Here is a 27,135-nt window from a genome sequence, read left to right as displayed (position 1 = left end):
CCCCAAACAACTGCCCAGTCTTCACCCCTGCCAGCTGAGCTCTACTCCAGAGGATCCCTGGACGGTCACCATTCATCCATGCAAACACCCTGTAAATGCTAGCTAGGGGTGCGGGGTGCAGGGTGGGGGACTGTGTGTGTGCGCTGGTGCCAGGGACAGATAACAGATAACAGAGCTCAGAGTCCAGTGTGGAAAAGGACAGGAACGCAGGACAGGGTATGACCCACAATACCAGGTACCAGGTAGGCCACAGCCTTCAAAGGAGTTTGAGACCCCGGACAGGTCCTGCTGTGGACATACTGGCATGTGTATATAACTCCCAACCTTTTTCCAGGCCATGTGTGAGTCTCCCAGGCAGATGCTTCGTGCAGATTCCCAAGCCCCAGTCTTTACCCACTCACCAAGAGTACTCACTCCTGCCCTGCTTCTTATCCCTTTCGCCCAGATGACTTAGCAGTCTGGTCAGCACTCCCAAGCCCCACCCCACTATCCATGCTAAAACCGATTGCTATATGGTTCCCATGAAGGCTCTGTTCTTGTCCTGCACCATAAACTGTGACCCTGACTCATGCTTGCGGGGGGTCGGGCTTTTTTCTTCTTTACCAAACATCTCCATCTCCGTATACCTAAATCATCCCGCCCCTCTTAAAACCTTCCCTGCCTTCCCTGTGGTCACAAGCTCCTGTGGCACAGCAGCATCGTGGCACAGCTCTACGAGGGAACCAGAGGGTCAGGATGCCTCTCACGGGTGGACCAGTTGGCAGTAAGTTCACCAGCCCATAGCACCACAGCAAGGGTGGTTCCCTCCCTCTGGTTAGGCACCCAGAGCTCTCCAGCCACAAGCCCCAGCAGTTTTCAACTCTGCAGGAATCTCCATGGATAGAAGGAAGGATAGATCAGGAAGACAGAGGAGGCTCAAGTAGACCGGAAGTTTAGAAAGTTTTTGGGAAAAGCATTGCCCTGTGGGGAAGGTTGGGGATTTCCAATGAAGAGCAGCCAGAAATGGTTCCAGGGAAGAGGCCTGGGAGGGAAGACGCCTGGGAGGTTGTAAATAGGAGTGAAGGTCACTGGGATGAGTCAAAACCAGAAGGTAGCATCTCTTTAAAGGCTAGTGCCCTTCCTCAGTTCAGACTTGTGAGGTGGAACTTCCGTAGTGAGTTTCCCTGCATTCCACAGAAAAGGCCAATGGTGAGCCGGGCCTAGATGAGAGGCATCATCACCTTCAAGGCCCTCGCTGGCTAATGTTAGGTGCCAGGTCCTCTCGCCTTCCTTGCTGGGGACATGTCCTTGCAATCCAGGATCCTCAGCAGCCCAATGGGAACACCAGGGTCAGGTCTCAATGAGATCACAAGGGTCAGGCCTCAAAAGGAAGCGGGATAAAGCGGGTACCTCTGGCCTCGCTTACACGATTCCTTGCTTGGGCCGATAGCCCCAGCCCTCAACTATCCCCCGTATGGAGTCAGAGTCAAGGAGACTCTGGGGCCTTGGCGGGCCTCAGAAGCATTCTTGCTCCTCAGTCACCGCTCCCGGAGCCCCCAGCACCTGCTCTCCTGCTTAGCAACTCGGCTACTCTGAGGCTGGTGAGACACACATGCATTGGCAGCTGTATTGTCACATGATAAATTCCACTTCAGGCAGCGCTCCTGTGCCCACCGCCCTCACCAGCCTCCAGTGCCAAGCCAGAAGACAGACAAGGGCCAAGACGGCCCAGAGGGCCCAACGTGAACCTCTGCCGCCAGTGGAACCAGGCTAGGGAAGGACACGGAGCTGGGTCCCAGGAACCTCTGGGGACCTGTCAGTACACTTCCGGATGAGCAGGAAACCCCCACCTCAGGAAGAAGAGGCCAGGGTGGCTTTAGCATGATGCTTTACACAGGGCTCTGGCACTGGACCCTATATCCCAGCAACCCAACCAGAGGTTTGAGAAGGTGCCACTTTACATAGTACTGCCCCGGGGGCTGGGTCCCAGGAACCTCTGGGGACCTGTCAGTACACTCCTGGATGAGCAGGAAACCCCCACCTCAGGAAGAAGAGGCCAGGGTGGCTTTACCATGATGCTTTACACAGGGCCCTGGCACTGGACCCTATATCCCAGCAACCCAACCAGAGGTTTGAGAAGGTGCCACTCTACATAGTACTGCCCCGGGGGCTGCCAGGAGGACTCTGACCCAGATAGATGGCTATGTCCTTGTCCTGCATCCTTCTAGGTAGACCCTCTAGGGCTGAACATCAGGCCAGCCTTCCCAATGGTTCTCTAGGGGTACAGTGGTCAGGCTCAAGAGTCTCCTGTCCCAGGAGCGTTACCACCTGATCCACATGAGCAAGACTGGCCGGCCACAGAACTAGCAGATTCCCACCCAGCACACCCACCGTGCCCACAGCACTGTGAAACCTACCCTTCCTGGGTGAGGCGTGGGGTGGGGTGGCACCACAGGCCCCAGGCAGAGCAGCGGCAGGACTTCTCTCCCTGAGCTGCCCTTGGGGGCAGAGCCAGCAAAACTAGCCATGTGGAGCTGGAACCTGCTGTGTTGGGCTCTGCCTGGGGCCTCCATATGAACCTTTCCAGCGGCACAGACCCAGACCTCTGAGTCTTTGAGAGCTGGGAGGTACAGATGGACCCAGAACTTACAGACCCCCAACCCTGAGCCAAACATGTGGGCCTTGAGTGGCTGACAGCCTCAGGGCAGGTCCAAGGCTCCAGGAGGGCACGGAGCAGATAAGGATTGCCAAAGCCACAGGCTGAGCTGGTAGGACACTGTGAGGTTCCTCTAGACAAGAAGAAGGGGCTATTTCCAGAGGACAAAGTCAGGGTGCAGTGGAGTTCCCCCGCCAAGGGAGGGTGTGGCCCAGTCCTGGCCAGTTTGGGGAGGTGAGGAGAGGCCACAGCTATGCCATTCACCGCCAGGCCACAGCAGCCACCCCCACCCCACACATAGGCAGTTGCCTCAGAGGAGAGGCAGGGGATGGCTTAGTCTTGACCCACGTGTCTGCTGGGCAAAGACACCGGACACTGGTTTAGACTGCCGGACCCTGACAAGCCCTGCTTCATACACACACACACCCGCCCCCACCAGGGCCCACCCCACCCACCCGTGCCTCGAGATGTCCTATTAAGGTCATAGACGCGGGGGCTCGGTGGAGCGCATCCATCCCTTCCCTGGGCCCCCAAAGCGACAGGAAGCGAACGAGGTTGGTGAAACTTGCGGCGACTGACTGGACTCTGTTGGGACAACGGTCGGTCGGTCGGGGACAGCAGCTGGCGACACGACCGGCTGTCAGGCTGGCTAACCTGGAGCGGCCCCCGCGCGCTCGGAGGGCGGACCAGGGGCCAGAGGTTCCGTACCTTTGTACTTCTCCCGCACCTCCTCGTAGGCCTGGATGAAGTCCTGTTCGTCGGGTGGCGGGCCAGATGTCAGCAGGCCGGCCATGCCGGCGGGAGCAGAACGCAACGGGCCGCGCTGCGCAAGGCCAGCCCTGGCGGCCGCTCTGCCCCCGCCGCCTCCGCGCGCACGGCTTAAAGAGGCCTCCCCCGCCCCGCCCCGCCCCGCTCCGCACCCAGGATGCCCCACGGGCGGGGCGGGGCCCGGCCGGCCAGCCGGGGACCTGCCCGGTAGCAGTACCCGCTGCCTGGCGCCCCTTCGCGGGAATCCGAGCCTTGATCTCACCCAGATCCAGTTGCAAACACTTCCCTGCTCACTCGGGAACCAGATGCGGCGGACTGACAGGCTAGCCCTCCTCACCCAGAACTCAGCCCTAGGTGGCCATGTCCCTAGGCCAGCCGCGACTTCTCCAACTCCTTAGCCCCTAACAGCTTCACCTGGCCACCTGGGTGAGGCCCTTCCTGCCTGGCTCCGTCCTCCCTTTTGCTGTTACTTACAACTCTCCTCCGTCGTAACGGTGGAGATATAGGTGGCATCCCCGAAATGTAAGAAGCCCTTAGGACACAGAAAAAGTCTCCCATAAGAGAAACGGAGTACACAATTTACAAAAGAAAACACCTAAGTAATTATATTTTTAAAAAAAGTTCCTTTCTATCCATCCGTCTGACACAGACCTGTCTCCCTGCATTGACACACCCTCCTTTTCCTACCAACACAGCACTGTTCCTGGAAACCTTAAACACTGCACATACCAGGAGCAGAAGAGGCTCTGCTTCAGAAATGAGTCCTTAGAAAATTGCCAGAAGGGCCGTGAACACAGAAACCACCCACCCAGCAAAAGGGGCTACTGAGGTACCCCATCTCTACCCACACCCCTGTCTCTAAAGGTCTGAAGTGGTGAAGGGTATTCATGAATCCAGGTGGAAAAATAACCCCCTTTTATGAAATCTTTACGGCGTGTGTGTGTGTGTGTGTGTGTGTGTGCGCGCGCGCGCGCGTATATCATGAATAGTCCTCGAGGCAGTGTGGGGAGCACATCCGTTATCTGTTCCTTTCCATCTCCACAAGCCGCTGCTGTGCTCCCACCAACCAAGTTCCTGGGTGTTGTACCACCTCCGTGCTCAGCACCTAGCCATTCCACCGACACTCCCCACCTCCTGCAAGGCCCCATCCTGCATTTCAAACGCCTCCGCCTCGTCATCCCCCCCCGGGGGGGGGGGGCTGCTGGTGAAATGGGTTCAGTGCTCCCTTTCCCAGGACATCCCACCCAATGGCCTCCAGCCTTAGGTGACCCATTTCCCAAAGGAGCAGGCTGACTTCCAGCGAGCTGCCCTCCAGCTGCCTGCTGCCTCCCACGGTGCCTGCCTTTCACCTAGGTCTTTCCCATCCTCAGACTGGCAGCTCTGGGAAGGCACAGCTGGAACGTGGCTCATGAAGGTCCGAGGGCCCTCACAGATCTCTGCTTTTCCATGGCAATGTGTTCCCAACCCTCCGATGGTAGCCAAGACTAGGAGAAGCCGTTTGACCTCAAGAGCCCAAGAAATTATTCCCCTTGGAGACGGGCATCTGGACCCTTTTCCATGAGACCGCTGATGAGCAGCGGCAGCAGGAAGCCAGACCTCAAGACCTCCAACCTTCTGCAGCTACCAAGGTAGAGCCAGCAGGTGGAGCTGTGCTGCCTGTCTGCACCCGGACAGGATAAGCCTTCCCTCATAGCCGAGGTCCCTGGCCCCTCGCCCAGTCCGGCATCTGCACGCAGCACATACAAAGAGTTCCACACCTGTGCTAATGAGGTGAGCAGACAGGACCCTTCCCCGTTACCTGCAATGCGGATGACTGCCCGCTCTGCGGGATCCAAGACGCTCCCGTTGCCCACAGAACCACCTCCACTGCGCCGGCTACGCTGTGTTTTCCCGAGGTTCCAGGGCAGTGTGTCCCCGGGGCTGGGTGAGCCACTGCTTCCATTGGAACTACCTTCAGTCACTGCCACTGGCCGTACCTCGGCGTCCTCCCCTGACATGGCCTCCTGGAGGGAGAGTAAGAGGGATTCACAGTCTCACCTGTGGGGGAAGTGGATACAACATTGACCCACCACCTCCTTAACTTAAAACGTTGATACCAAACTCCTCCTAGGCCCTGTCTTGCCCACACACTGACCGTCTGGTGCTCAGCCCAGACTTAACCACCTCTCCCCAGTTCCCATCTATCCTCACCTCCTCCAGCACACACACACACACTGACCATCATTCCTGTCTCCTAGTTACCCAAACGCTGACTATACCACCACCACCCCGTTCCCAACACAGGAAACTGACTCCACCCTCCACCTGTCAAACCGGAGGGAAGAGGGCACTACCTTCGAGTACACATTGATAAGACTGTCACCGGGACAGCCAGAGCTCCCACCCCCTGCATTTCAATTTTGGATTCCCTCTCCTCTGATCGTTCAATAGGCTGGCAATGAGGCCATCACAAACACTGCCTGTGCCCCTATTGCTGTTGTCCCCTCTTCAGGAAAGGACCCCCAACCCCAGTCCGTGGTCACTGCATTCTACCTCCAACCTCAGTCTTTAGGATCCCCCATCACTCTCCCCCACCTCCAGCCCACACAGTCCCACCTCTATCTCTGTGATCTCTGCAGCAAAGGCCTATAAATAGCTGGAGCCGCAGCGGCGTGGGTTGCGGGAACTCGGATGCGGCAAGGCCCGGGGGAGCCCAGCAGTCAGCCGCTCTAGCAACCCACCAGCTTACTGCATGCAGGAGCAGCCAAAGCGCACGCATACCCACGCGTGCACACGCCCCAGCTCCTTGCCCCAAGAGCACTGGCGTGCAAAGAGGTGAATGGGGCTCTGTCTCAGCGGGGGTGGCGTAGCGTGGGGGCACAATGTGGGCTCTGTGCCTCCGCCCTCAGGCCAAGGGCTGGGAAAGAGTCAGCGGTCCTCGAGCTGGTGCCGCTCCCGACCCTGCTCCACCCCGGGGCCCCTCGGTGGGCTGTCTCTGCTCCAGCCCCTAGCCGAGCTTGCTTGCCTTCACCGCAGCCTTCTCTACCCACACTCAAGCACCTCCCGTCCAGTTCCGCAATTTCCTGATCCCTGGGAGGTGTTGTTCTCTGCATAGAGCAAGAGGGGCTGCGAGGCAGCACCTAGTTCCGGGTGGTCTGAGGCCATCCCACCTGCCCCCCCAACCCCACCCCATCCCCAAACTCCCGGACATCTGGAGCCTCTCCATACCCTCCCAGTTCTCCGCTCCTGGTGGTTCCGCTTGCCTCCTCTCAGCCGCGGCAGCCAGACTCCTGCGGCCAGGAGAACCGCGGAGGCAGCGCAGGCGGGGCGAACCCAGAGCCCCGCCCCGGTCCCACCGAGAGCTGCGCTGCCTGGGCACCTCCAAGAGCTCGCAAAGGATTTACGCGTGACCCGGCTACGTGCCAGGAGTCCTGGCCCCGGGGGGTGGCAGAACCGGAGCCCACGATAATGACTAGATCAGTCGGCACCCACCGAGTGCGCACCCCTTGGCGGACTGTGCGTGAGGAGACCGAGATGCTGCTGGCGAGCGTGAGGTCGTAGGGGTGCACCGCGTCCAGACGCTTGGGTCCAGGGCCCACCGCCGCCCCCACCCCTCCGTGAACAGCTGACCCGGCCCCTAGGCACGTGGGTGGCCCCCACTCCCCAAACAGAAGTCGGATTCGGAGTTAAAGCCAGTCTTTCTATCCAACTGGTTTCAAGTACAGGTTTATTCAAAGACAGAGCCGCGCTAGGGCGCGGTCCCACCAAGACGGGCGTGACGGGCTGTGCACCCTCCTGCCGTGTTCTGCTGACCCCTGGCGGTCGAGCCGGCCAAGGGACCGGTTAGGTCTGGCCCTCCCTAGTCCACTGTTACCCTGGTTTTTCAGCCAGAGGCAGGAGCGCCCCCAGGGGAAGCTCTGCCGCTTAGGCAGGGAACCAGAAGCTGACCTCTTTGGTCAGACGTCCAGGAAAGAGATTCAAGAGACCAAGGGAGTCTTCAGGGGGTACCCCGGAATATGTTCTTGCAAGTGATTAGATGAGTGGGCAGAGCTTGGGTGTCGTGAAAGATGACAAAGATTCTGGGCTGGTGGAGGCAGTCCACGGCGCTGTGGTAGCGAAGGACCTGACCGGAGGCCCTCAAAGGAGGCGCCTTCAGACCACGGAAGCCCTGTCCATAGTCACCGGTCAGCACCCGGGCCACAAACACTGCCTTGTGGCCTTCTGTGTTGGGAGGCGAGTATCGATCCAGTACCGACAGGGAGGCGCGCTTGGCGAAGTACACGCCCTGTCCGTAGAGTGTGCCTACAGGAAAGGATAGGTGAACCACCAAAGGTGAGGGTCATCAGAGTCAACATGGCCCATGTCCCTGCCCTTCACAGGCCTTACCGTTTCGGCCACAGAAGCTGCGGTTGAAGCCGTGTGCGCAGATGTCAGGCACTGCAGACTCTGATGTGCCGTGGTAGAGGACCTGCTCCACGGGGCGTTGCTGGCAACACTGCATCAGGCGCTCCCGATGCAGCTGGTACTGTTGCTGCAGCAGCGGGTGTGACACACGTTCCACCTGCCAAGTGCATGGTAGTTGGGGCGAAGTTACTTGGAATCGATCCCTACACTGGCCAGAAAAGAGCTGAACTCAGCAATCACCAGCTCTTCGGTGGAAGGAAGAATTTAGGATTTGAATGAAGACTTGAAGTCCCCCCCCGTCCCCCCCCCCCCGGTCATACTCTTCTTGTCCAGAGGAATACACTAACCACCTCTATGGGACAAGTGGTGTTGGAGAGCTGGCTTCCAGGAGAGCCCCTCCAGGGGTATCTGACTCCTCCAGGGAGCCCTGCAGGTGGATAGACCCCACCCACTCACCCAAACTTAGAACCAACAATCAGGTTCAGCAGTCAAAATCCCAGCCAGGAGCCTATATTGCCTCTCAGTGCTGTTAAGATTCAGACAGTAGAGGAGGTCTCAGCCAACCAACTCAACTTCAGTTCCAAAGGAACAAACGCAGGGTTTCAAACAGAGCTTTTAAAGAAATTCTGGGGGCTGGAGAGATGGCTCAGAGGTTAAGAGCACTGTTTGCCCTTCCAAAGGTCCTGAGTTCAATTCCCAGCAACCACATGGTGGCTCACGACCATCTGTAATGAGATCTGGCGCCCTCTTCTGGCCTGCAGGGACACATGCAGACAGAACACTGTATACATAATAAATAAATCTTTAAAAAAAAAAATTCTAATTAGCCTTTGGGAGAAGGTTGCAGACGAATACAACATCCGTGACACAAAAAGACTCCTTGGAAAGGAGTCTAAACATCAGAAACAGGGCATTTAGGATGAGATCTCGAGGCTGGAGACGCAGAGTGCTTGCTTAGCAAGTGGGTTGGATCCTGGGTTGGATCCCTGGGATAAAAAGAGAAAGGGAGGGGGAAGGAGGGAGGAATGGAAAAAGGAAGAGAAGAAAAAGAAGAGAAGGAGGAGGAAAGGGCTGCAACGCCAACTCTGTGAGTGGGCTAGATAAGGAAATGGCTAAAGCTAAAAATTCAGCTACAGGGTACTCTAGATGGATTCAAGGAATGAGTGCTGAGACCAGAGCTAGAAGAGAGGAGAAAGGAACCATCAGGGGACAGGTGAGAGCACGAAGCAGCAGGTCTAAGCTCTGCTGTGAAAGAACTCCATAAGCCAAGCTGGCACACCTGGGACCACAGTGCAAGATGTTCCCCTGAGCTGGAGGCCATGTCACCAGGTAGAACCATGAAGTGCCATGGACACCGGGAAAGACATGCCCCTGGCACCGAACAGAAAACCATAGCGTTTAAAGTGCAGAAAGCTTTGCAAGTATATACATACACACCAAGGTCAGGATACAAATACACATGGGGTGAAAATCCCATTCTGGGTTTCTCAACACCAATAGTAATCAATAGTAATCATCAAGCATGGGACTGGAGAGATAGTTAAGAGTGCATCCTGCCCTTACAGAGGACCCAAGTTTGATTCCCAGCACCCAGGTCAGATGGCTCACAACAGCCCGTAGCTCCAGCTCCAGAGAGATCAAAGGTCTCCATAGTCACCTGCATTCATGTACCCATAGCCCCCGATCCCCAACCACAACACAGTTTTTTTTTGTTTTTGTTTTTGTTGTTTTTTTTTTTTTTTTTTTTTTTTTTTTTTTTTTTTTTTTTTTGGTTTTTCGAGACAGGGTTTCTCTGTGTAGTTTTGAGCCTTTCCTGGAACTCACTTGGTAGTCCAGGCTGGCCTCGAACTCACAGAGATCCACCTGGCTCTGCCTCCCGAGTGCTGGGATTAAAGGCGTGCACCACCACCGCCCGGCACAACACAGTTTTTTTAAATCTTTCAAAAACAAAAAATCGGGTTCAGAATTAGCTCAGTAGTTAAGAGCACATGGCTGCTCTTCCAGACATCTTGAGTTCAATTCCCAGGAACTACATGGTGACTCACAATCATCTATAATAGGATATGATGCCCTCTTCTGGCATGCAGGTATACATGCAGAGCATTCATACATAAAATATAAATAAATAAAAATAAAGCGATCTTACTAACTTTCCCAGAGGGTAGGGGGACTGTAAGATGACCTAGCAGGTAAAGACCCTTGCTGTGTGAGTTTAGAACCTGAATGCAGGCCCCAGAACCCACCCACTAAAGATGGAAGGAGAGCAATAACTTCAAATATCTGAGAAAAAAATATATTCTGAATCTAAACACTATATGCCAGCCAAGATAATAATGAAGACAAATAAGGACACATTAGCAAATGGAAGACCGTGCAAAGTTTACATCTATATCAAATTAGAGCCAGGTGTGGTGGCTCATGCCTTTAATTCAAATACTTGGTTTTTCTCTTTGTAGCCTTGGCTTTTGGCTGTCCTAAAGCTCGCTCTGTAGACCCAGCTGGCCTCAAACTGAGAGATCTGCCTGCCTCTGCCCCCCAAGTGCTGGGATTAAAAGGGTGCACCACCACTGCCCAGCTAAGATTTTTTTTTTTAATTTTTGTATATGTGTGTGTACATTCACTCAGAGGCCAAAAGGCATCAGTGGTCTCCTGAAGTTAGAGTGACAGGCAGTTGTGAGTACCTAACATGGGTACTGGGACTCAAACTACAGTACTCTGAAAGTGCAGCAAGCACTCTTAATCACTGAGTCATGCTCCAGCCTCCGCGTGCGCGCGTGCGCGCGCGCTGATTTGATTTTTTTACTTTAAAAAAAATAGACTATTTTTAGGGGCTGGAGAGACGGCTCTGTAGTTAAAAGCACTGACTGACTGGTCTTCTAAAGAATATTGGTTCGGGCTGGAGAGATGGCTCAGAGGTTAAGAGCACTGACTGCTCTTCCAGAGGTCCTGAGTTCAATTCCCAGCAACCACATGGTGGCTCACAACCATCTGTAATGAGATCTAGCACCCTCTTCTGTATACATAATAAATAAATAAATCTTTAAAAAAAATATTGGTTCACTCAGGAGGCTGAGGCAGGCAGATCTCTGTGAGTTCAAGGCCAGCCTGGGCTACAGAGTGAGTTCCAGGAAAGACGCCAAGCTACACAGAGAAACCTCGACTCAAAAAACCAAAAACAAAACCACAACAACAACAACAACAAAAAACCAACATTGGTTCAATTCCCAGCACCCACATGATGCTCTCTTTTGGCATCCTTGGGTACCAGGCACACACATGATGCAGACATACATGCAGGCAAAACACTCGTATACATAAAATAAATAAAAATTGAAAAAATGTGCTAAAAATAGATTGTGTTAATAATGTGTGTGAGGGTTTTGCCTGCATGTATGCCTGGGCACCACGTACATGCCTGGAGCCAGCAGAGTTCAGAGGCGTCAGGTTCCCTGGAACTTGAGGTACTGATGGTTGTGAGCCACCATGTGGTCGCTAAGAACTGAACCCAGGTCCTCTGCAAGAGGAACAAGTGCTCGGCCTCTGAGCCATCTCTTTAGCTCCTGTAGATTTGATTGTTTGCTTTGTTTTCTTTGTTTTTTGAGACAGAGTTTCTCTGTGTAGCCCTGGCTGTCCTGGAACTCACTCTAGCCCAGGCTGGCCTCAAACTCACAGAGATCTGTCTGCCTCTGCCTCCCTAGTGCTGGGGTTAAAGGCATGTGCCACCACGGCCCAGCTAGCTCCTACAGTCTTAACAAATCTGGTTGCATTTACCTGGTTGTGATGCAAGAGGTTTTTTTTTTTTTTTTCATTATCAACATAGGGCCAAAGCGTGCAGACTACAATATGAAGTGTGTTTATGCACCTTAACGATAGAGCACAAACACTGTAAATGACCAAATCATGAGATGGGGCGAAGAAGAGGTAGCAGAAAAACAAAGAAAACTCATTCTACTCTTCTTTGTATAGCTAGACAAGAAAAAAAAAAAAGTCTCTAATAACAGGGAAAAAAAAACAAAAATGTGCCATCTTAAGTTATAAATACTTGAGAATCAAGTACATGAATATTACTAATAAAACCAGCAGGTTGTGAACCAAGTACTTTTGGATGGCAGTCGCTATGGTGGTGATGGTGGTGGTAGTGATAGCTATTGTTGGGGCCCGGTGGTGACCTTGGTAACCTCTGGGGAAGACCAGAAATTCTGCATTTCCAGCCATCTTTGTGTGAAGATTGAGGCTGCTAGCCCACCCACAACTTTTAGCATCAAGAATGGAGAGCACCTTGCCCAGTCTGGCCACACAGTGACCACTCTCCTGTCCTCTCTACCGGTTTATGACCATCCCTCTTTGGCCTCATCTAGGAGTACGTTCAGTCTTCCGGGCGAGAAAGCTGTTGTTCATCGTACACTGTCTTCCGGCTTACTTTCCATTTCCTTAGCACATTTCCAGGGTGGTCTCTCCTGTGACTCCCTGCATACCCTTTGCTCCCTCATCACATGTCGCAGGCTAGCCTGACAGCCCTTCCCTCTCAGTCCTTCATGTATTTATTTATTTTTGTTTTTGAGACAGAGTCTCTCTGTATAACTCTGACTGGACTGGAACTGACTTCGTAGACCAGCACGGCCTCAAACTCGCAGAGATCCCCCTGCCTCTGCTCTTCTTTTCTCACCTGCTTAGACAGTACCTGGTCCTGGGGCTTCATTCTGGCTCCCTACTACTTGGTACTGGCTTGTTTCTTGTCCATGCTCGTAGTTGCCAAATTTAGCAAGACTACAGGAGGAGCAGCCACTATTTATAAATGTATACAACGCATAGATGTATGCATATTTTTCTCCCACTAACCTATATCCCCAGCTCCACACACAAAAAAAATGTATATTCTTTTATTTACACATACAGAAGGTGGGACTAGCTCTTTGTCAGAACAGGTCTTTGTCAGAGACAGAAGAAACCCGCCCCCCCACCCCAGAACAGGAAGAGTGATCCTCACATTGGCCACCAGATGGTATCATCACTCCATGCTCTAGACAAACTGACAGCCATCTAGTTCCCCCATCTAGTTCCTGGTAGAGAGCCTCATTCAGACAGGCCTGTCAGATCCCTAATCCCTGTGCCCTCTGTCTGTCTTCCTCAGACTCTCAATGTTTTCCGGGCAAAGAAGGGGTACTTTATCTATTGTATGGAGCAGAGAAACCCTAAGTGAATTAAGTCCCAAGTGAATGCATATTACTGACATGAGTCAGCCATGTCAAGGACCCCAGAACCTTGGCAAAGCCTTCTTCTGGTCCAAATGTGAATGTTGATGGTGTGTGCAGAAAATGTCCATCACAGCTTTCTCCCCTGGGATATTTACTGCCTGAAGACTGCTCCTGACAGACTGCCCCTGGTCCAGCTGTATGTAGTAACTTAATTCCACCTTCCTGTCAACTCCGTAAAATAAAGACGTTCGGCTTCTGTGGTGCTGCAGTTTCTCCATCTAAGAGCCCAGACCCCATCCCAGCTTTCTATGTATCTCTGTGTCTGTCTTTTCTTCATTCGCTCAATGCCCCCAGTCAGGTCCAACTCCCTGGAGCCATGCATGGATGCAGCAATCCATTCTATCAGCTTTCGGCACATCCACTTTGAGCCGATTTTGGTCAATTGACCCTAACACACAGGAAAGTGTACACAGGCCACAAGGCCGGCAACACAGGACATGAACTCACTCGAACAATGCAGATCCTGGTGTGGGCAGCATCCAAGGTGTCATAAAAGGCCTGCACCACATCCTGGAACTCCTTGGAATTCTCTTCCAGGGCCTCCAGCCTGCCCAAAGGTTCTTTCAGTCCGGGCTCTGACACTGACACACAGAAAGAATGGGCATCAGGGCCATATCTCCAGCACAAGCCCCCAAAGCTAACCCATTCCACCCTCCCCAAGTCCACGGTACAGACTCACAGTTGTTGTTTGGAGCTTCCAAAGGAAAGGTCGAACTCTGGTCCCAGGGGCCAGCAAGCAGAGCAGCTAAGTGGTGAGCTGCACGGACAGGCTGGACTCCAAAGCCACGGAGGATGATGTGGTCACCGTGCAGGGTAACACTCACATCATGGCACCTCTCTAGGCGAGCCCCAAGCTCTAAGGGCAGCTTACGGCCTTGGAGATTCACTGTCTCCTCCCGGAGATGTCCCTCCAAGGCAGCCGATACTGCCCGGTCCAGTTCATCCACATCCTGCTCAAAGGATGTGTGCACCGCCAGCTGTGTCCTGCCCCCAGGGTCCTCACCCAGGGGCCCTTCTGATTCTAACAGGGAGAGGGCCAGGGCTTGCCTTAGGGCAGTAGCTTCCTGCTGCTCCGCCACCTGGCCTTGAGACTCCAAGGATCGGTGGATGGCCAGCTGCAGTGTGGCCTCTTCTTCTAACCGTCCGGGTTTCCCAGTGCCGAGGGCCACAGTCTCCTCCCCAGCCTCAGGTGTGGGCGTTTCCTCCTCCTGCTCAAGGGTGGGCTCCTCTGGCTGCTCTCCAGGGCTCTCCATCCCCATCTCCAGAGGCAGCCAGTCCTCCCCATGCAGGCCCTCCAGGGTAGCCAGAAGCTCTTGGACTTCCTCTAAGGGCAGAAAGAGGCCACTAGGTCAGGGGCCAGGTCCAGCCAGGGGCCTGATGATAAACAACAGGATGAGTTGGCATGCCTAAAAGATGGAGATTGTATCTGTGGGTACAGAATAGACCACAAAGGGGTCACTAAACAAGTGATAGGGCAGAGCATGAAGAGGGTGGTCAAGAAAAGACCGCAGGACATACTAGGGGCCCTGGGAAGCCCTACCCAGTCTCATGTTCTCCTGATCGCTGCCTGCACTGTGGCCATGGAGGACTTGGAGGGCCTCAGTGGGATCTGCCTGTGGGAAGAGGATGTCAGAGTCACAGCAGAGGAGGTATCTAGGTCTAGGGTGTGGAAAAAAAAAAAAAAAGGACAAAGGCAGAACTCCATCTTACCCTTTCAGGATCTATGTCCAGGGTGACACTGGCCAGATGTTCTGTCCCAAAAACACACTGGAACTGAGCCTCCAGTCCGTGAAGAAGGTGCTGCCCCTCCACACTCAGCAGGAACCTGGCACTGCCCGGGTGCTTCATGTTCAGCATGTGGCAGCTAATGCTGCCCAGCAGACTCTGCAGCAACTCCTGGGCTGCCTGGCACGGGGCCCTAGGTCCACAAAGCTGTGAGGCCAGAAGGGGGACAGCTTACAGGTTCAGAGTACAGGAAAGGTACCTGGACCCCAGTAAAAGAAGAGGCAAAGTGAGGAAATTCTGAAGGTCACTCACCCGAAAGCCAGTAATGTCTACTTCTTCCAGTGGGAAAAGGGCAACGTCTCCCAGGCTGGCAAGAAGGTCCTCGTGATAAAGCTGCAGGAAGCGCATGGCCCCTGGATCCATTGACATTACTGTCTCCACCGGGTCCTCTTGCCTCTGCGGCTTCCCATACCCAGGGCTCTCTAGCTCTGTCTCTGGAGAGTCTGTGGCAATCCCCACTAGACCCACCAGCCCCTCCTGCCCTGGTGAGCCTGTGGCAACTTCTCCCAGGCCCTCCTGCCTCTCAGCTCCCACAGAGTATGAGGCCATAGATCCTACTTGCCCTGAGGGCCCTGTAAAGCTTTCCACTGGACCTACTGGGCTTGAAGACACCGTAATCCCCTCCCTCATGACACCAGCCTGCTCTGGAGATCCTGTAGTTCCCGGGTTTATAGGCTCTTCTTTCTCCAGAGATCTCACAGGCCTTGAATCAATTGGCATGGCTTGTTCTGGAGCCCCCACAGGACCTGTCCTTAGACAGGCTCCTAATTGTCCTGGTGCCTCCCCAGAGCCCACAGTCATAGTCAAGGCCCCTGCCAGCCCTCCAGTATCTAGGAGAGCATGCTCAGTGACTCCAGATTCCTGCATGGTTGGGTGATCCTCTCCACTGGTGCCCTCAGCAAGGTCCTCTGGCTCCAGCACATCATAGTGGGGGACAAGGATCAACTCAGAGCCCTGTAGCCAGTGTTTCCGCTTCAGCACCCGTTCAGCCACTGGCGGAAGAGAGAAGACAGAAAGCCCGTTAGGTTTTTGGAATAGAGAAAGTGTCCTATTGGCTTAGTCTCATCATCCCACTCACCCTGCCATTCCTGAAAGTTGATAACAGTGCCCAGTTGCCTGGGCAGGCTGCGCAGGCCCTCCAAGGGCCCCCCACCACTTCGACGTTCATTCTCCAGGTAGAGTTCCAGCAGCAACAGGTCCACCGGGGCAGCATTGTCCACCACACGTACGGCTCGGGTCTGGGGCACCCAGGCCAAGGACACTGTGACCCCATTCAGAGGCAGATTCCGGGCCTGCTCCTCCAGGGTACAGACCTCTGTGGGCAGTACGGAAGTCAGCTCAGGCACCTTCCTTAACTAGAAGCTATGCCCCCACCCTGCCTCTCAACCTGCCTCTTACCTGCCTCAGAAAGGGGCATGGATAACTGGACCAGGGCACAGTCCTGCCTAGGACTGGCCAAGGCATGGCAAGCCTGCACTGGGTGTCCCACGGCACACAGCAGGGCCTGAACATGTTGCTCCAGGCTCAGAGGTGAAGTGTCCGGCGGCAGTTGTTGGAGAAGCACACGTTCCGGGGCACGTGGTGGAGCTGGTCTCAGGCTCAGTCGTGCACCCGAGAGTTGGTGTTCTGCCCGGCTTAAGACCCTCTTTGCATCTGTGAGCAGAGGCAAGGTGTCAAGAGACGTCCAAGTTCAGAGCACCTAGGCATCCCCAGGAGTCAGCCTCCTCACCTGCAGGATCTTGAAAGGTGAGGACACCCCCACGGCCGAGTCTCTGCCAGCTCAACAGAGGCCCTCCCCCAGAGCGACGGTGGTTCTCAAAGTAGAGGGTGAGCAGCTCATCTGGCACTTCAGGGGGCAGCCCCCGGAGTTCCACAGCTGCCCCTGCCTCCTCCTCTGCCATCAGAATCCTGGGATGCAACACACGGGAAGGGGAAAAGCCCATGCCGCCAGCTCAGTCCTCTCTCCCATGTCCCTAGCTGTTCCCCAACACCCCATATTTACACTCACCCTGTGGGCTCAGCCAGTCATGCAGGCCTGATGTCCTTCCAGGAAGAAGGCCTGAGATAGGAAACCAAAAGTGAAACTGACCGGAGAAGAAAGAGGGTGGAGCCAAACCTGTGGCTGTAGCCCAGACGCTTCCTCTTCTGGTGAAGCCTTAACCCTCAGTCCACACATAACTTCTAAGGGCCCTTCTGCCAGCACGCCCACTAACCTTGGACTGGCAGAGGGGACCACATGTCTCCTAGACTTTCTCTACTCTCTTGGCTTCCCTTTGTGACTAATCACCCTCCCTACGGGATGCTTGAGTCGCTGTCTGCCCCTCATGGTACCCCCAACCCCAAGAGTCTCCAGGCTTCTGTTCTCTGGATCCTCCCCGTGAGCAGCACTGATTCTGTAGGCGGGCCCCTGGTTGAGGCTGGCTCTGAGAAACCTTCCCAAACAGGTCCTTTCACACCCAGAGGGTAACCAGCCTGCTTCTAAGTGCTGAAGGTGAGCAATTCCACCCTTGGCCCCCTAAAGGCTCATTACCCTGAAGCAAGTAAAAGACCTTGCTGCCAAGCCTGTCAAACTGAGTCCTGATCGATGGGTCTCACAAGATGGAGGGAGAGGGCTGATTCTTGCAAGTTGTCTGACTTCCGCCTGTATGCCCTATCATGGCACACACGCGCACACGCGCAAAAAAAAAAAAAAAAATAGCAAATAAATAATATTTTTAAAACATAAAGCTCTCATCACAACTCAGCTCTCATCACAACTTCCTGTGCCCTTCAGCCCACACCTGCCCAGTCCCTCCATCTCTATCATCTTGGCCATCACTGTTGCTCCAGATGTAGGCGCTATTCCGACACGCCTTTCAGCCACGAATCCTTACCACAGAAGGGGAACTGGATGGAGGTGCAGACGGGATCCAGAGGGTCAGGCCTCCCACCTAAGATATGCCTTCATTATTTATTTTTGAAGCAGGTTATCACTTTGTAGCCCAGACTGCCTGAAACTCACTATGCAGGGCAGCTTGGTCTTGAACTGGAAGTGATTCTCCTGTCTCATTCTCCTGAAAGCTGGAGCTGTAGGTATGTACAACCATGCCCGGATTTGGGGGCTGTGCCTTAATACTTCACTCTCCTACCCACCACCAAGCCTGCCCACCACCGTAGCCTGTTTGCTTCTGTCGTCTCCAAGGCTGTAACTTCTGTTGCCCTCTACCCCACCTTCCAGTTATACCAGCTGCCAGCTCTACCTCCGCTGTTCTTCCGGAGGATCGTGGTTTTTGCCCAGTCTATACATCTAACCCTGTAGTCCTTGAGTCTCCGCTCCCTTCCTCTCTCCACAGCTAAGAGCCTCCAGAAATGTCTCAAAGGGCCATGCTGCCCTCTCTTCTTCTCTGCCACTCCTAGCCGCTCCCATTGTGGATCCTCCCTGGAGCTGGCAGGGCACCGCTGTCTGCTACAAACCCCAGGGCCAGTGACAGTAAAAACTGAAGTCTGATTGGCCCCAGGTCCCATCCCTCTAATCTCTTTCCATACCTGGACCCCCTGATGCTTAGTCGGCTCCAACCTCCCTGTCTTCAACTCTTACCTAAACCAGTATCCCTGGGCCAGCTTTATTCTCCATGACCCAGCCTTCCCCAAAGAGCCACGTGGCCATCCCTTCACCATGATTTCCCTTACCCAGCCCTTAGTGGCAGATATAACATGGAGCTAAAAACTTAAAGGGCCTCTGAGTTGTCCAGGCTCCTTCTGAGTCCCTAGAGTCAACTTGGTGTTTGTCATTTTATTATCCTCAAAGGTCCCGAGAGTCATATGAGATTCTGTTTCTATAAAAGCCAGCTTTCTTCTTAGGGCACTTAACCAGCATCTAGCACACTGTACTTTCCTTAGATAAATGCCTGTTACAGAGGGCCGGTCAGAGGCAGGGGTGCGCTAAAACAGCTCACGCTACTGTAAATCTTCAGAAATTTCTGTGAACTGGATGTTAAACCGATAATGCCTCAGGTGCTGGTTGGTTTTCACTGTCCACTTGACCCAACCTAGAATGATCTAGAAAGAAAGTCTCAGAGTGGAATGATCTAGAACGGGTTGGGCCTGTGGGTGTGTCGGTGGGGGGGGGGGTTCTTGTTAACTGAGTGTGGAACAACCACCATTTCTCTGAACTGTATAAGAAAGCTAACCGAGAGCAGCCGAGCAAGTAGCATGGCTTTCTGCTCTTGGCTGTGCACTTGAAGTGATAGCAGCTTGAGTTCCTCCTGCTTTGACTTGGCCAAAATGATGGACTGTGACCTGGAATTGTGAGCCTAATGAGCCATTCCTCCCCTTTTGTCTGGGTGCCTTTTGTCAGGGTGTTGATCACAGCAACAGCATGCAACAAGAATTTGTTTGGGTTTTTTTTATTTTGTGAGACAGAGTTTCTCTGTGTAACAGTCCTGGCTGTCCTAGATCTCACTATGTAGACCAGGCTGGCCTCAAACTTTCAGAGATCCGCCTGCCTCTGCCTCCTGAGTGCTGGGACTAAAGGTGTGTGCCACCACTCCCAGTGCACCTAGAATTTGTAATCCACACTGGTGAGCGTGTTTATACCAGGAGGATGCACAAAAGCAGAGGGCATGTCCTCACTCGACGCAGCTGTCAGCGCTTTGTGGACACAGGAGAGAACATGTTCCCAACCTTACTGTAAACTCAGAAAGGCTAGACATCAAGAACCGAAGAAGCATAGAATGTCCTAAGCCACAGAGGGCCAGGAGACCACCCAGTGGAATGTTTCTCCAGGAAATCCCCCACCACAGTTGAGTCAGGGAGTTGGCGCCACCTCGGCCTCCTGACAAGTTTATTAGTTTTGGTGTTTCAAGACAGGGTTTTTCTGTGTAGCTCTGGCTATCCTGCAACTCACTCTGTAGCCCAGGCTGGCCTCCAACTCACAGAGATCCGCCTGCCTCTGTCTCCGAATGCTGGGTCTAAAGGCGTGTGCCACCACCGCCTGGCCTGACAAGTTTATTTTGAGGATATGTGACAAGTGACAAGTGACAAGAGGCTGAGTATGGAGAATGGAACAATTAAATGATTAGGTTTCTTGGTCTTGCCAGGCGGCGGTGATGCACGCCTTTAATCCCAGCACTCCGGAGGCAGAACCAGGCAGATCTCTTGTGAATTCGAGGCCAGCCTGATCTACAGAGCGAGATCCAGGACAGGCTCCAAAAACTACATAGAGAAACCCAGTCTTGAAAACCAAACCAAACCAAAACAACAACAACAACAAAAACCTTCTTGTTTTAAAGCAAATAATGGTCTGGATATAGCGGATCATGCCTGTAATCTCAGTAGTTGGAAGGCTGAGGCAGGAGGATTGCCACAAGTTTGAGGCCAGCCTGGGTTACATAGTGAGTTCCAAGCCAGCTGTGGTTACAGAGACCTTGTCTCAAAACAGCAAAGCAAAGAAGGGATGGAGTCCTTGGAGGCTTCAGTAAATCCTGGGTTTAGGAATGAACTCCCTGAATATAGAGAGCCACATAAGCCAAAACAGAACCATGCCTCCAGAAGTCGTTTGCCCCCACGCCAGACTCCAACCCTGGTCAGAAAGAGCAGGGTGCAGGACTGTGACCTAGACCGCCTACAGATGACAATCAACTGCCTAGCCAGGCTGGGCCGAGCAGGTCGGCCAAAAGCACCATGACCGGTCACCACGTCCGTCCTATCACAAGGCCCCGCCCCGCCCCGCCCCGCCCCGCCCCGTCTCGTCACAAGGCCCCGCCCAGTCACAAGGCTCCTCTGCGTCTCCCCAGCCGCAGGCGCAGGCCCAAGCAATCCGGCCGCCCAGCGGGTGCAGGTGCGGACGCACCGGCCATCACCGCGCGCGACTGCGCAGCGGGCACCGTAAGCACTGGCTTCTGGCTCCCCGGGAGCGGTGAGTCCCCCAACCAAACCCAAGAGCGTGTCACCACCGCAGCCCCCTGCTAGTCGGCCATCCCCTCCGGGCGTTGTTACTGAGTACGGCCGCCTCGGGTCAGTTGGTTCGGCCAGGACTCGCTGCCCGCTCGCCCAGACTGGTGGCATCATTGGGGGTGGGGAGCTCCGGTGACTCTGAGCAGGAGGGAGGGGGTGGTACGCTGCAGCGGCCCAGACTCGAGGCCCAGCGACCCCCCAACCCGGCGGGAGGTCCCATCGGCCCTCTGGACGCGTTCTGTGACCACCGCCCCCCTCCCCCGTCGTCCCCATCCCCGCTTTGTTCCCTTGAACGCCCTCTGGTCGCTTCCATCCCCCACACACCCCCGCACCCCGCTGTTCCTGGCGTACCCTACTAGCAGACACCTTAGCAGCCAATACAGGCCTGCACTCAGCACCCGGGAGCTAGGGACGTTCGGCCCTGTGCTTAGGAGGAGGGTCAGGGTTCCCGCTAGTCACAGATGGCCTGGGGATTTCCTGGGATAGAAATAGCCGCTAGCGCTGGCCCCTTCAAGCTGCTTAATAGGCGGGATAGGAGAGGGAGGGCCAGGGCACACCCCCACGCCTCTCTAGCGTGAGCGCTAACCCGAAAGACCCGCAGCGGTGAGAAGGCATCTCCCAAGCTCCAAGCCCAGGCTGACAGCCATCAGTCTTTCTCCCATCCCCCACCCCTAGATCGGTCTAGAGCAGCCCCTTCCAAGGGTCCCCCGCGGTCCCCCCAAGCCCCACCCAACGCCCGCTGCCTCCTTGTTCTCAGGTTCCCAACAACCCCGTACAAAGGTCATGGTCCAGCTTTTTTTTTTTTTTTTTTCCCCCTTCCTGGGTTGCAAGTAGGTGGGGCTGTCACTGGTTCCAGTCTCTCCCCAGTAACTGTTCCCTTTTTCTCCTCTAGGGGCAGCCACAGAACCCGAGGCCATGTCCCACGAAAAGAGTTTCTTGGTATCTGGGGACACCTATCCTCCCCCAAACCCTGGATATCCTGTGGGGCCTCAAGCCCCTATGCCCCCCTATGTTCAGCCTCCCTACCCTGGAGCCCCATACCCACAGCCTCCTTTCCAGCCCTCCGCCTATGGTCAACCAGGGTATCCCCATGGGCCCAGCCCCTACCCACAAGGTGGCTACCCTCAGGGACCCTACCCTCAAGGAGGCTACCCACAGGGGCCATACCCACAGAGCCCTTTCCCCCCCAACCCTTATGGACAGCCACCACCCTTCCAGGACCCTGGCTGTAAGTGTAGGGAGAGGTGGGGCAGGGGCAGGGGCAGGGATTGAGCTGCCCTCATGGGACACTGACCCAGCCTCTGTGCCCCAGCACCGCAGCATGGGAACTACCAGGAAGAAGGACCTCCATCCTACTACGACAACCAGGATTTCCCCTCCGTCAACTGGGACAAGAATATCCGGCAGGCCTTCATCAGAAAGGTCGGTCACGGCAAGAGTGTGGGCTGGGAGGGGTCACAGGGAGGCCGCCAAGATGGGGCTCTGATTTGCTCCCTCTCCCAGGTGTTTCTGGTGCTGACCCTGCAGCTGTCGGTGACCCTGTCGACGGTGGCCGTCTTCACTTTTGTTGGGGAGGTGAAGGGCTTTGTCCGGGAGAATGTCTGGACCTACTATGTCTCCTACGCCATCTTCTTCATCTCCCTCATTGTCCTCAGCTGTTGTGGGGACTTCCGGCGAAAGCACCCCTGGAACCTTGTTGCTCTGGTAACTCCCAAACCCTGAGCCCAGGACCCCTAGGCCCGTGGAACAGGAAAGGGGTTTGCACGGGGGGGGGGGGGGGGGGGGGTTGGACCAGGAGCATCTCCACACACACACCCCCGGGCCTCTGTGTTCCTCTTCCGCAGTCAATCCTGACCGTCAGCTTGTCCTACATGGTGGGCATGATAGCCAGCTTTTACAACACAGAGGCGGTCATCATGGCGGTGGGCATCACCACGGCTGTGTGCTTCACGGTGGTCATCTTCTCCATGCAGGTAAGGGGGGCCTGAGACGGGGCCGTGGCCGCGGGGCCCTCAACACCCACAGTCCCTCACCTCCTTCCCTTCCTTCTAGACCCGCTATGACTTCACCTCGTGCATGGGTGTGCTCCTGGTGAGTGTGGTGGTGCTCTTCATCTTCGCCATACTCTGCATCTTCATCCGGAACCGCATCCTGGAGATTGTGTATGCCTCGCTGGGCGCTCTGCTCTTCACCTGCGTGAGTAGGGGTGCTGGGCGGCCTTTACGGGGAGACTGAGTGAGTGACTAAGCTGTCTAATACCAACCACGCCTTTACCCCCTAGTTCCTGGCAGTGGACACCCAGCTGCTCCTGGGGAACAAGCAGCTCTCCCTGAGCCCGGAGGAGTATGTGTTTGCCGCTCTGAACCTGTACACGGACATCATCAACATCTTCCTATATATTCTCACCATCATTGGCCGCGCCAAGGAGTAGTGCAAGCCCCAGCTCAGGTGGCATGGTTGGCTCGGACCCATGCCCCTGGCATGACAACGTCATCTGTGCTTCCCTTTCTCTGAATCCCCAGGCACAGCCTGGGGCAGAGGGGGCCCCCCTCACCCTCGTGTATGTACACTGCAGATACTTAACGTTGGGACCCTCTGTGGCCACAGCATGGCCCTTGTTAGCCCTCTCGCCCTCGCCAAGGGAAGATGGGGCTGCATTTCTGTGCCACCTACTGTCCACTCACTGTTGCATGAGCCCTGTCTGCCGGCCCATCCCAGGGTCTGGGATCAACACCAGGTCCCAGGGGAGAAGGATCACTCCAAGAGGGGAGGGTGCACGTCTTCCCTCCTGTCCCAGCTCCCCTGGCATAGAGTACCCCCCCCCCGTCCCCTCCCCTCCCTGCCTTCCGAGGGACATGCAGGGTGGGGTTTCATTCTTGTGCTGCGCCCTGAGAGCAGAAAAGGTGGCATGTTTCAGGGGAGGAGCCCTTCTCTTATGCTGCCGTCATGAAAATTCCAATAAAGGGTACCTTCTCTCTGCTTCTCCTCGTCTCTCTCCTCGCTGCCGCCTTCCTCCATGCTGTAGGAGGGGCTTCAGCACCGCACCGCCCTAGCTGGTGATATGTCTGGGACGGGCGCTGACAAGGGAGGTCAGTGAAGGTAGCTAACCCCCTAGGCTTCCACTCTTCCTTCCTTGCCGTCTGGCCAGCTGCATTTGAAGGTGCGTTCTGGGCTCTGAGCTGAGGACAGGGTTCCTGAGGCATTACAGGCATAGTGCCAGGCCACACAATTTGGAGTACACTGGCTGTGTGTTACCACTCTGCTCTCTGAGAATGGCACAGTGCACCAGAGGGTTCTGTGAGTGCCTTACGTCTCTCGGCCCAGGGCCGGCAGCATAGGTCACTGGCACAACCCTAAGAGAACAGGCTCCTTGGCGTCTGGTACCCTGCCTGGTACTGCCTTTTGGTGCTGGTTCCTCAGACCTACCTGTTCTTCCTGCCTCCCTTCCTCCTCCCACTTCATCTCTGGAGCCCTCATCCACCTATCCAAGTTCCTGGAACCTGGCTGTGCACAAGCAGAGTGAGCCCTCCCCCTTCCCTCCCGCTCCCCGCAGAAGGTTCCCTGATACTAGGTCTCCACCCAGTTCAAGCTCCTAGCCTACTGAAACCCCAAGGTCAGGGCAGCCTTCATTCTCGTAGGTTTCTTCCCTAGGACTCTGCATACTGGTTGGCATGAGAGCCTTCCCTGCCATGTGTGGGTGTGTCTAATTAACTGGCATGAGTTCCTCATGCACAGGTAAGGGACTCGTACTCCACAAAGCACCCAGTGTCCGCAGGTACCTCGGCTGTGGCCTATGCCAAGCCACAAACACCCTCCCCCTAAACATGAGGCTTCTGCATTATCTCCCCAGGCCAGAAGTGGCTGTCCTCTCCATTGTCTCCTCCTTCCCCGACCCAGCCTCATCAGCTTCATTTAGACCTTGTCTGCAAACCAGACTGCTAGATAGGAGCCGCGGGTCCCACAGCCCACCTTCCTAAGACCCCCTACCTGGTTCCCTCAGGGTGAAGCCAGTAGCCCTCATCCTGGAATCCAGGCTCTGCCAACTGCCACTGGCTGTTCTGGATGTCATCCTACTCTTTTTTAAAAATTTATTATTTTTATTTTATGCATATTAGTGTATGTATGTCTGTGTGAGGGTGTCGGGTACCCTAGAACTGGAGTTACAGACAGTTGTGAACTGTCATGCGGGTGCTGGGAATTGAACCCCGGTCCTCTGGAAGAGCAGTCAGTGTTCTTAACCACTGAGCCATCTCTCCAGCCGCCCTCCTACTCTCATCCCCAGCCCTGACCTCAGACAAACTGAACCAAGAGTTTCTCCTTGATGGGCAATTCTTGTAGCCCTTCTGTCGGGAGTGGAGTTGTTGCTGCTAAGAACCCCTTCCTGAAGTCTGACTTACTTTAACAGCTAACCGTAGTCATTTGGTAAACACCAAAGTGACAAAACACTTCCCCCACCTTTTCTTTGGTCATTCCTTTGAACAGATCCAGTTCCTCATCTAGAGTCCTGAGGCAAGTTCTGTAAACATGTTCACTAGGGGGAATCAACCGAAAGCTTTGGGGTCATTGCTCAATGCCTGAGAACTTGTCCAATAAGAACTTGCTTAGCACATGCAAGGACTTGGATCTCCAGCACCCCCAAAACAAAGCCCCACTCCTGATACTAGCTCACAGATCTAGAGAAAAGAGACCATTCCTAGTGTTAAAACAGCCAGCAAGATGGGAGGAGTGGCCGGGGGGGATCGTCACAAAGCAAAGTGAGCCAGGGCGGTGTTTCCTCAGAAAATCCCAGGAAAACTTAGTTGGGGAAGGGGCTTTCTGGGAACAGCTAGGTCCAGGAGGTAAAGGCCAAACACAGGGGCTTGAAAATGTCCTAAAGATGAGAGATGCTCGGCCGGGCAGTGATGACGAATGCCTTTAATCCCAGCACTTGTGAGGTGTGATTTTGAGACCAGCCTGGTCTACAAAGCGAGTTCCAGGACAGCCAGGGCTACACAAAGTCTGTCTAGAAACCACTGCTGAGAGAAAGAGCAGAGACAGAGACAGAGACAGAGACAGAGAGAGGGAGGAGAGGGAGACAGAGACAGAGACTCAGCAAGAGCTACTAGGTTTGTAGAAAGCAAGGGAGCTGTTGAGATGTGCTGGACACTATGAACAAATAGTGCCTTGAACTCATGAGGTGGAGTGTAAGGGCCAGGAGAGCAGAGGTTTCGACCCACTGAGAAATGAAAATAAAACAGAGCCCAAGCTCCTGATGCTAACCTATGCATTGGAGTAGAGAGAAGTGTTCATATTGGTCTGTAAAGATGGCTCAGTGGGGAAAATGTTTGCTCTGCATCATCCATACCCCCCAGGACCTGAGCAAAGTTGGGCGTGGCAGCATGCATCTGTAATTCTAGTGCCCGTACATTGAGATAGGGGACAGAAACGAGAGCATCTGCAGAAGCTTGTGGGCCAGTTAACCTGGGGTATGAAGCAGTTAGCAGCAAAGATACCCTATCTCAAAGTGGAAGGTGAGAGCTGACACCCAAGTTTGTCCTCTGACCTACACACACAACATGGCATGTACATGCCTGCACATAAACACACATTGCACATGAGGATATTTTTTAAAAAGCTCTCAAGTTGATGCATGGAGTTAAATGGGATGGTAACTGTGAGGTCACCATGGGGATGTTCAAGTGAGAAAGAAAAGCATTTTCCAACACCTGGGATCTGGCCTGTCCTATCTGCAAGGTTTCAGTGCAGCTAGAGCTGGTCTGGCACTCCCAGATAGACACTGGTGTTGCTAGGAGCTGGTCTGGCTCTCACAGATATAGGCCTTGATGTCCTGTTTAAATAATTTCATTAAACATTGACAGCAGATCAGGCCACTCTGTTACCATAATGGGTCAAGAAAAACCAAGACTCCTTTTATCTGAACACAGAAAAAACAAAGGCATTGTTCAAGCTATAGAGAAGGACTGAGCTGTACTCTGTGTCTATGCTTCAAGAATTGCCCTCCATAGGTAGTAATCCAACTTGGTCAACCCATAGATGTGCCCAAGTGGATTACATGGGAGAGCACAGACAGGGCTAACTATACTAAGGCCACAGGAGGAGACTGACTTTCAATCGAAAATACTTAGTTTCATGAATAATAATTAAGTCTTGTTTTCAAGATGAAACAACACCAGCATTTACGGGGAAAAAAATGTCCACCTCTTCATCATATCTCCGACCCTCAGAGCAACACTGTCATTGGTGCCAGTTGCAAAACACAGTTGCAGGGAGTTAGTTCTAGATTCCAGATCCTTGTGGCCAGCTCAGACCCCCCACGCACTGCCTCTGGCTCACCAGGGCTGCTGTTCAGCATCTCTAGGTTGGGAGCACCTTCAG

The 27,135-nt window shown here is 54.3% G+C and overlaps 3 protein-coding genes across 5 annotated transcripts in view; 1 reads left to right on the top strand and 2 right to left on the bottom strand.

Moving 5' to 3' along the window:
* Window positions 1–3,500, bottom strand: part of Plec (plectin) — a 59,989-nt gene extending 56,489 nt beyond the window's left edge. The window contains exon 1 of the mRNA XM_059246991.1: window positions 3,344–3,500. Within this exon, the coding sequence (XP_059102974.1) occupies window positions 3,344–3,428 (85 nt within the window). The 5' untranslated portion in view covers window positions 3,429–3,500. The remainder of the gene's footprint in view (window positions 1–3,343) is intronic.
* A 3,591-nt stretch (window positions 3,501–7,091) lies between these two features.
* Parp10 (poly(ADP-ribose) polymerase family member 10) lies at window positions 7,092–16,911 on the bottom strand. Of its 2 annotated transcripts, XM_059247868.1 has the most exons (11): window positions 16,835–16,911; window positions 16,556–16,734; window positions 16,225–16,479; window positions 15,905–16,141; window positions 15,079–15,818; window positions 14,752–14,973; window positions 14,582–14,654; window positions 13,721–14,365; window positions 13,489–13,622; window positions 7,769–7,943; window positions 7,092–7,684 (listed from the first exon to the last, which is right to left on the bottom strand). In XM_059247868.1, the coding sequence occupies exons 2-11, from the start codon at window positions 16,725–16,727 to the stop codon at window positions 7,380–7,382; spliced, it is 2,958 nt and encodes a 985-aa protein (XP_059103851.1). In that variant the 5' UTR covers window positions 16,728–16,734; window positions 16,835–16,911; the 3' UTR covers window positions 7,092–7,379. The 2 variants fall into 2 exon arrangements, with proteins under 2 accessions (XP_059103851.1, XP_059103850.1); XM_059247867.1 differs by lacking the exon at window positions 16,835–16,911 and having other exon boundaries at window positions 16,556–16,769.
* Window positions 16,912–20,586: 3,675 nt separating this feature from the next.
* On the top strand, window positions 20,587–23,739 carry Grina (glutamate ionotropic receptor NMDA type subunit associated protein 1). Of its 2 annotated transcripts, none has more exons than XM_059247155.1 (7): window positions 20,587–20,722; window positions 21,653–21,988; window positions 22,073–22,182; window positions 22,264–22,464; window positions 22,605–22,733; window positions 22,813–22,956; window positions 23,042–23,739. In XM_059247155.1, exons 2-7 carry the CDS (start codon window positions 21,676–21,678, stop codon window positions 23,189–23,191), a joined length of 1,047 nt encoding a protein of 348 aa, XP_059103138.1. In that variant the 5' UTR covers window positions 20,587–20,722; window positions 21,653–21,675; the 3' UTR covers window positions 23,192–23,739. The 2 variants fall into 2 exon arrangements, with proteins under 2 accessions (XP_059103138.1, XP_059103139.1); XM_059247156.1 differs by having other exon boundaries at window positions 20,708–20,820.
* Window positions 23,740–27,135: the final 3,396 nt, after the last annotated feature.

The sequence above is a fragment of the Peromyscus eremicus genome, chromosome 20, assembly GCF_949786415.1.
Source record: "Peromyscus eremicus chromosome 20, PerEre_H2_v1, whole genome shotgun sequence".
In the NCBI taxonomy this organism is placed as follows: Eukaryota; Metazoa; Chordata; class Mammalia; order Rodentia; family Cricetidae; genus Peromyscus; species Peromyscus eremicus.
This window is presented reverse-complemented; position numbering and strand designations above follow the sequence as displayed.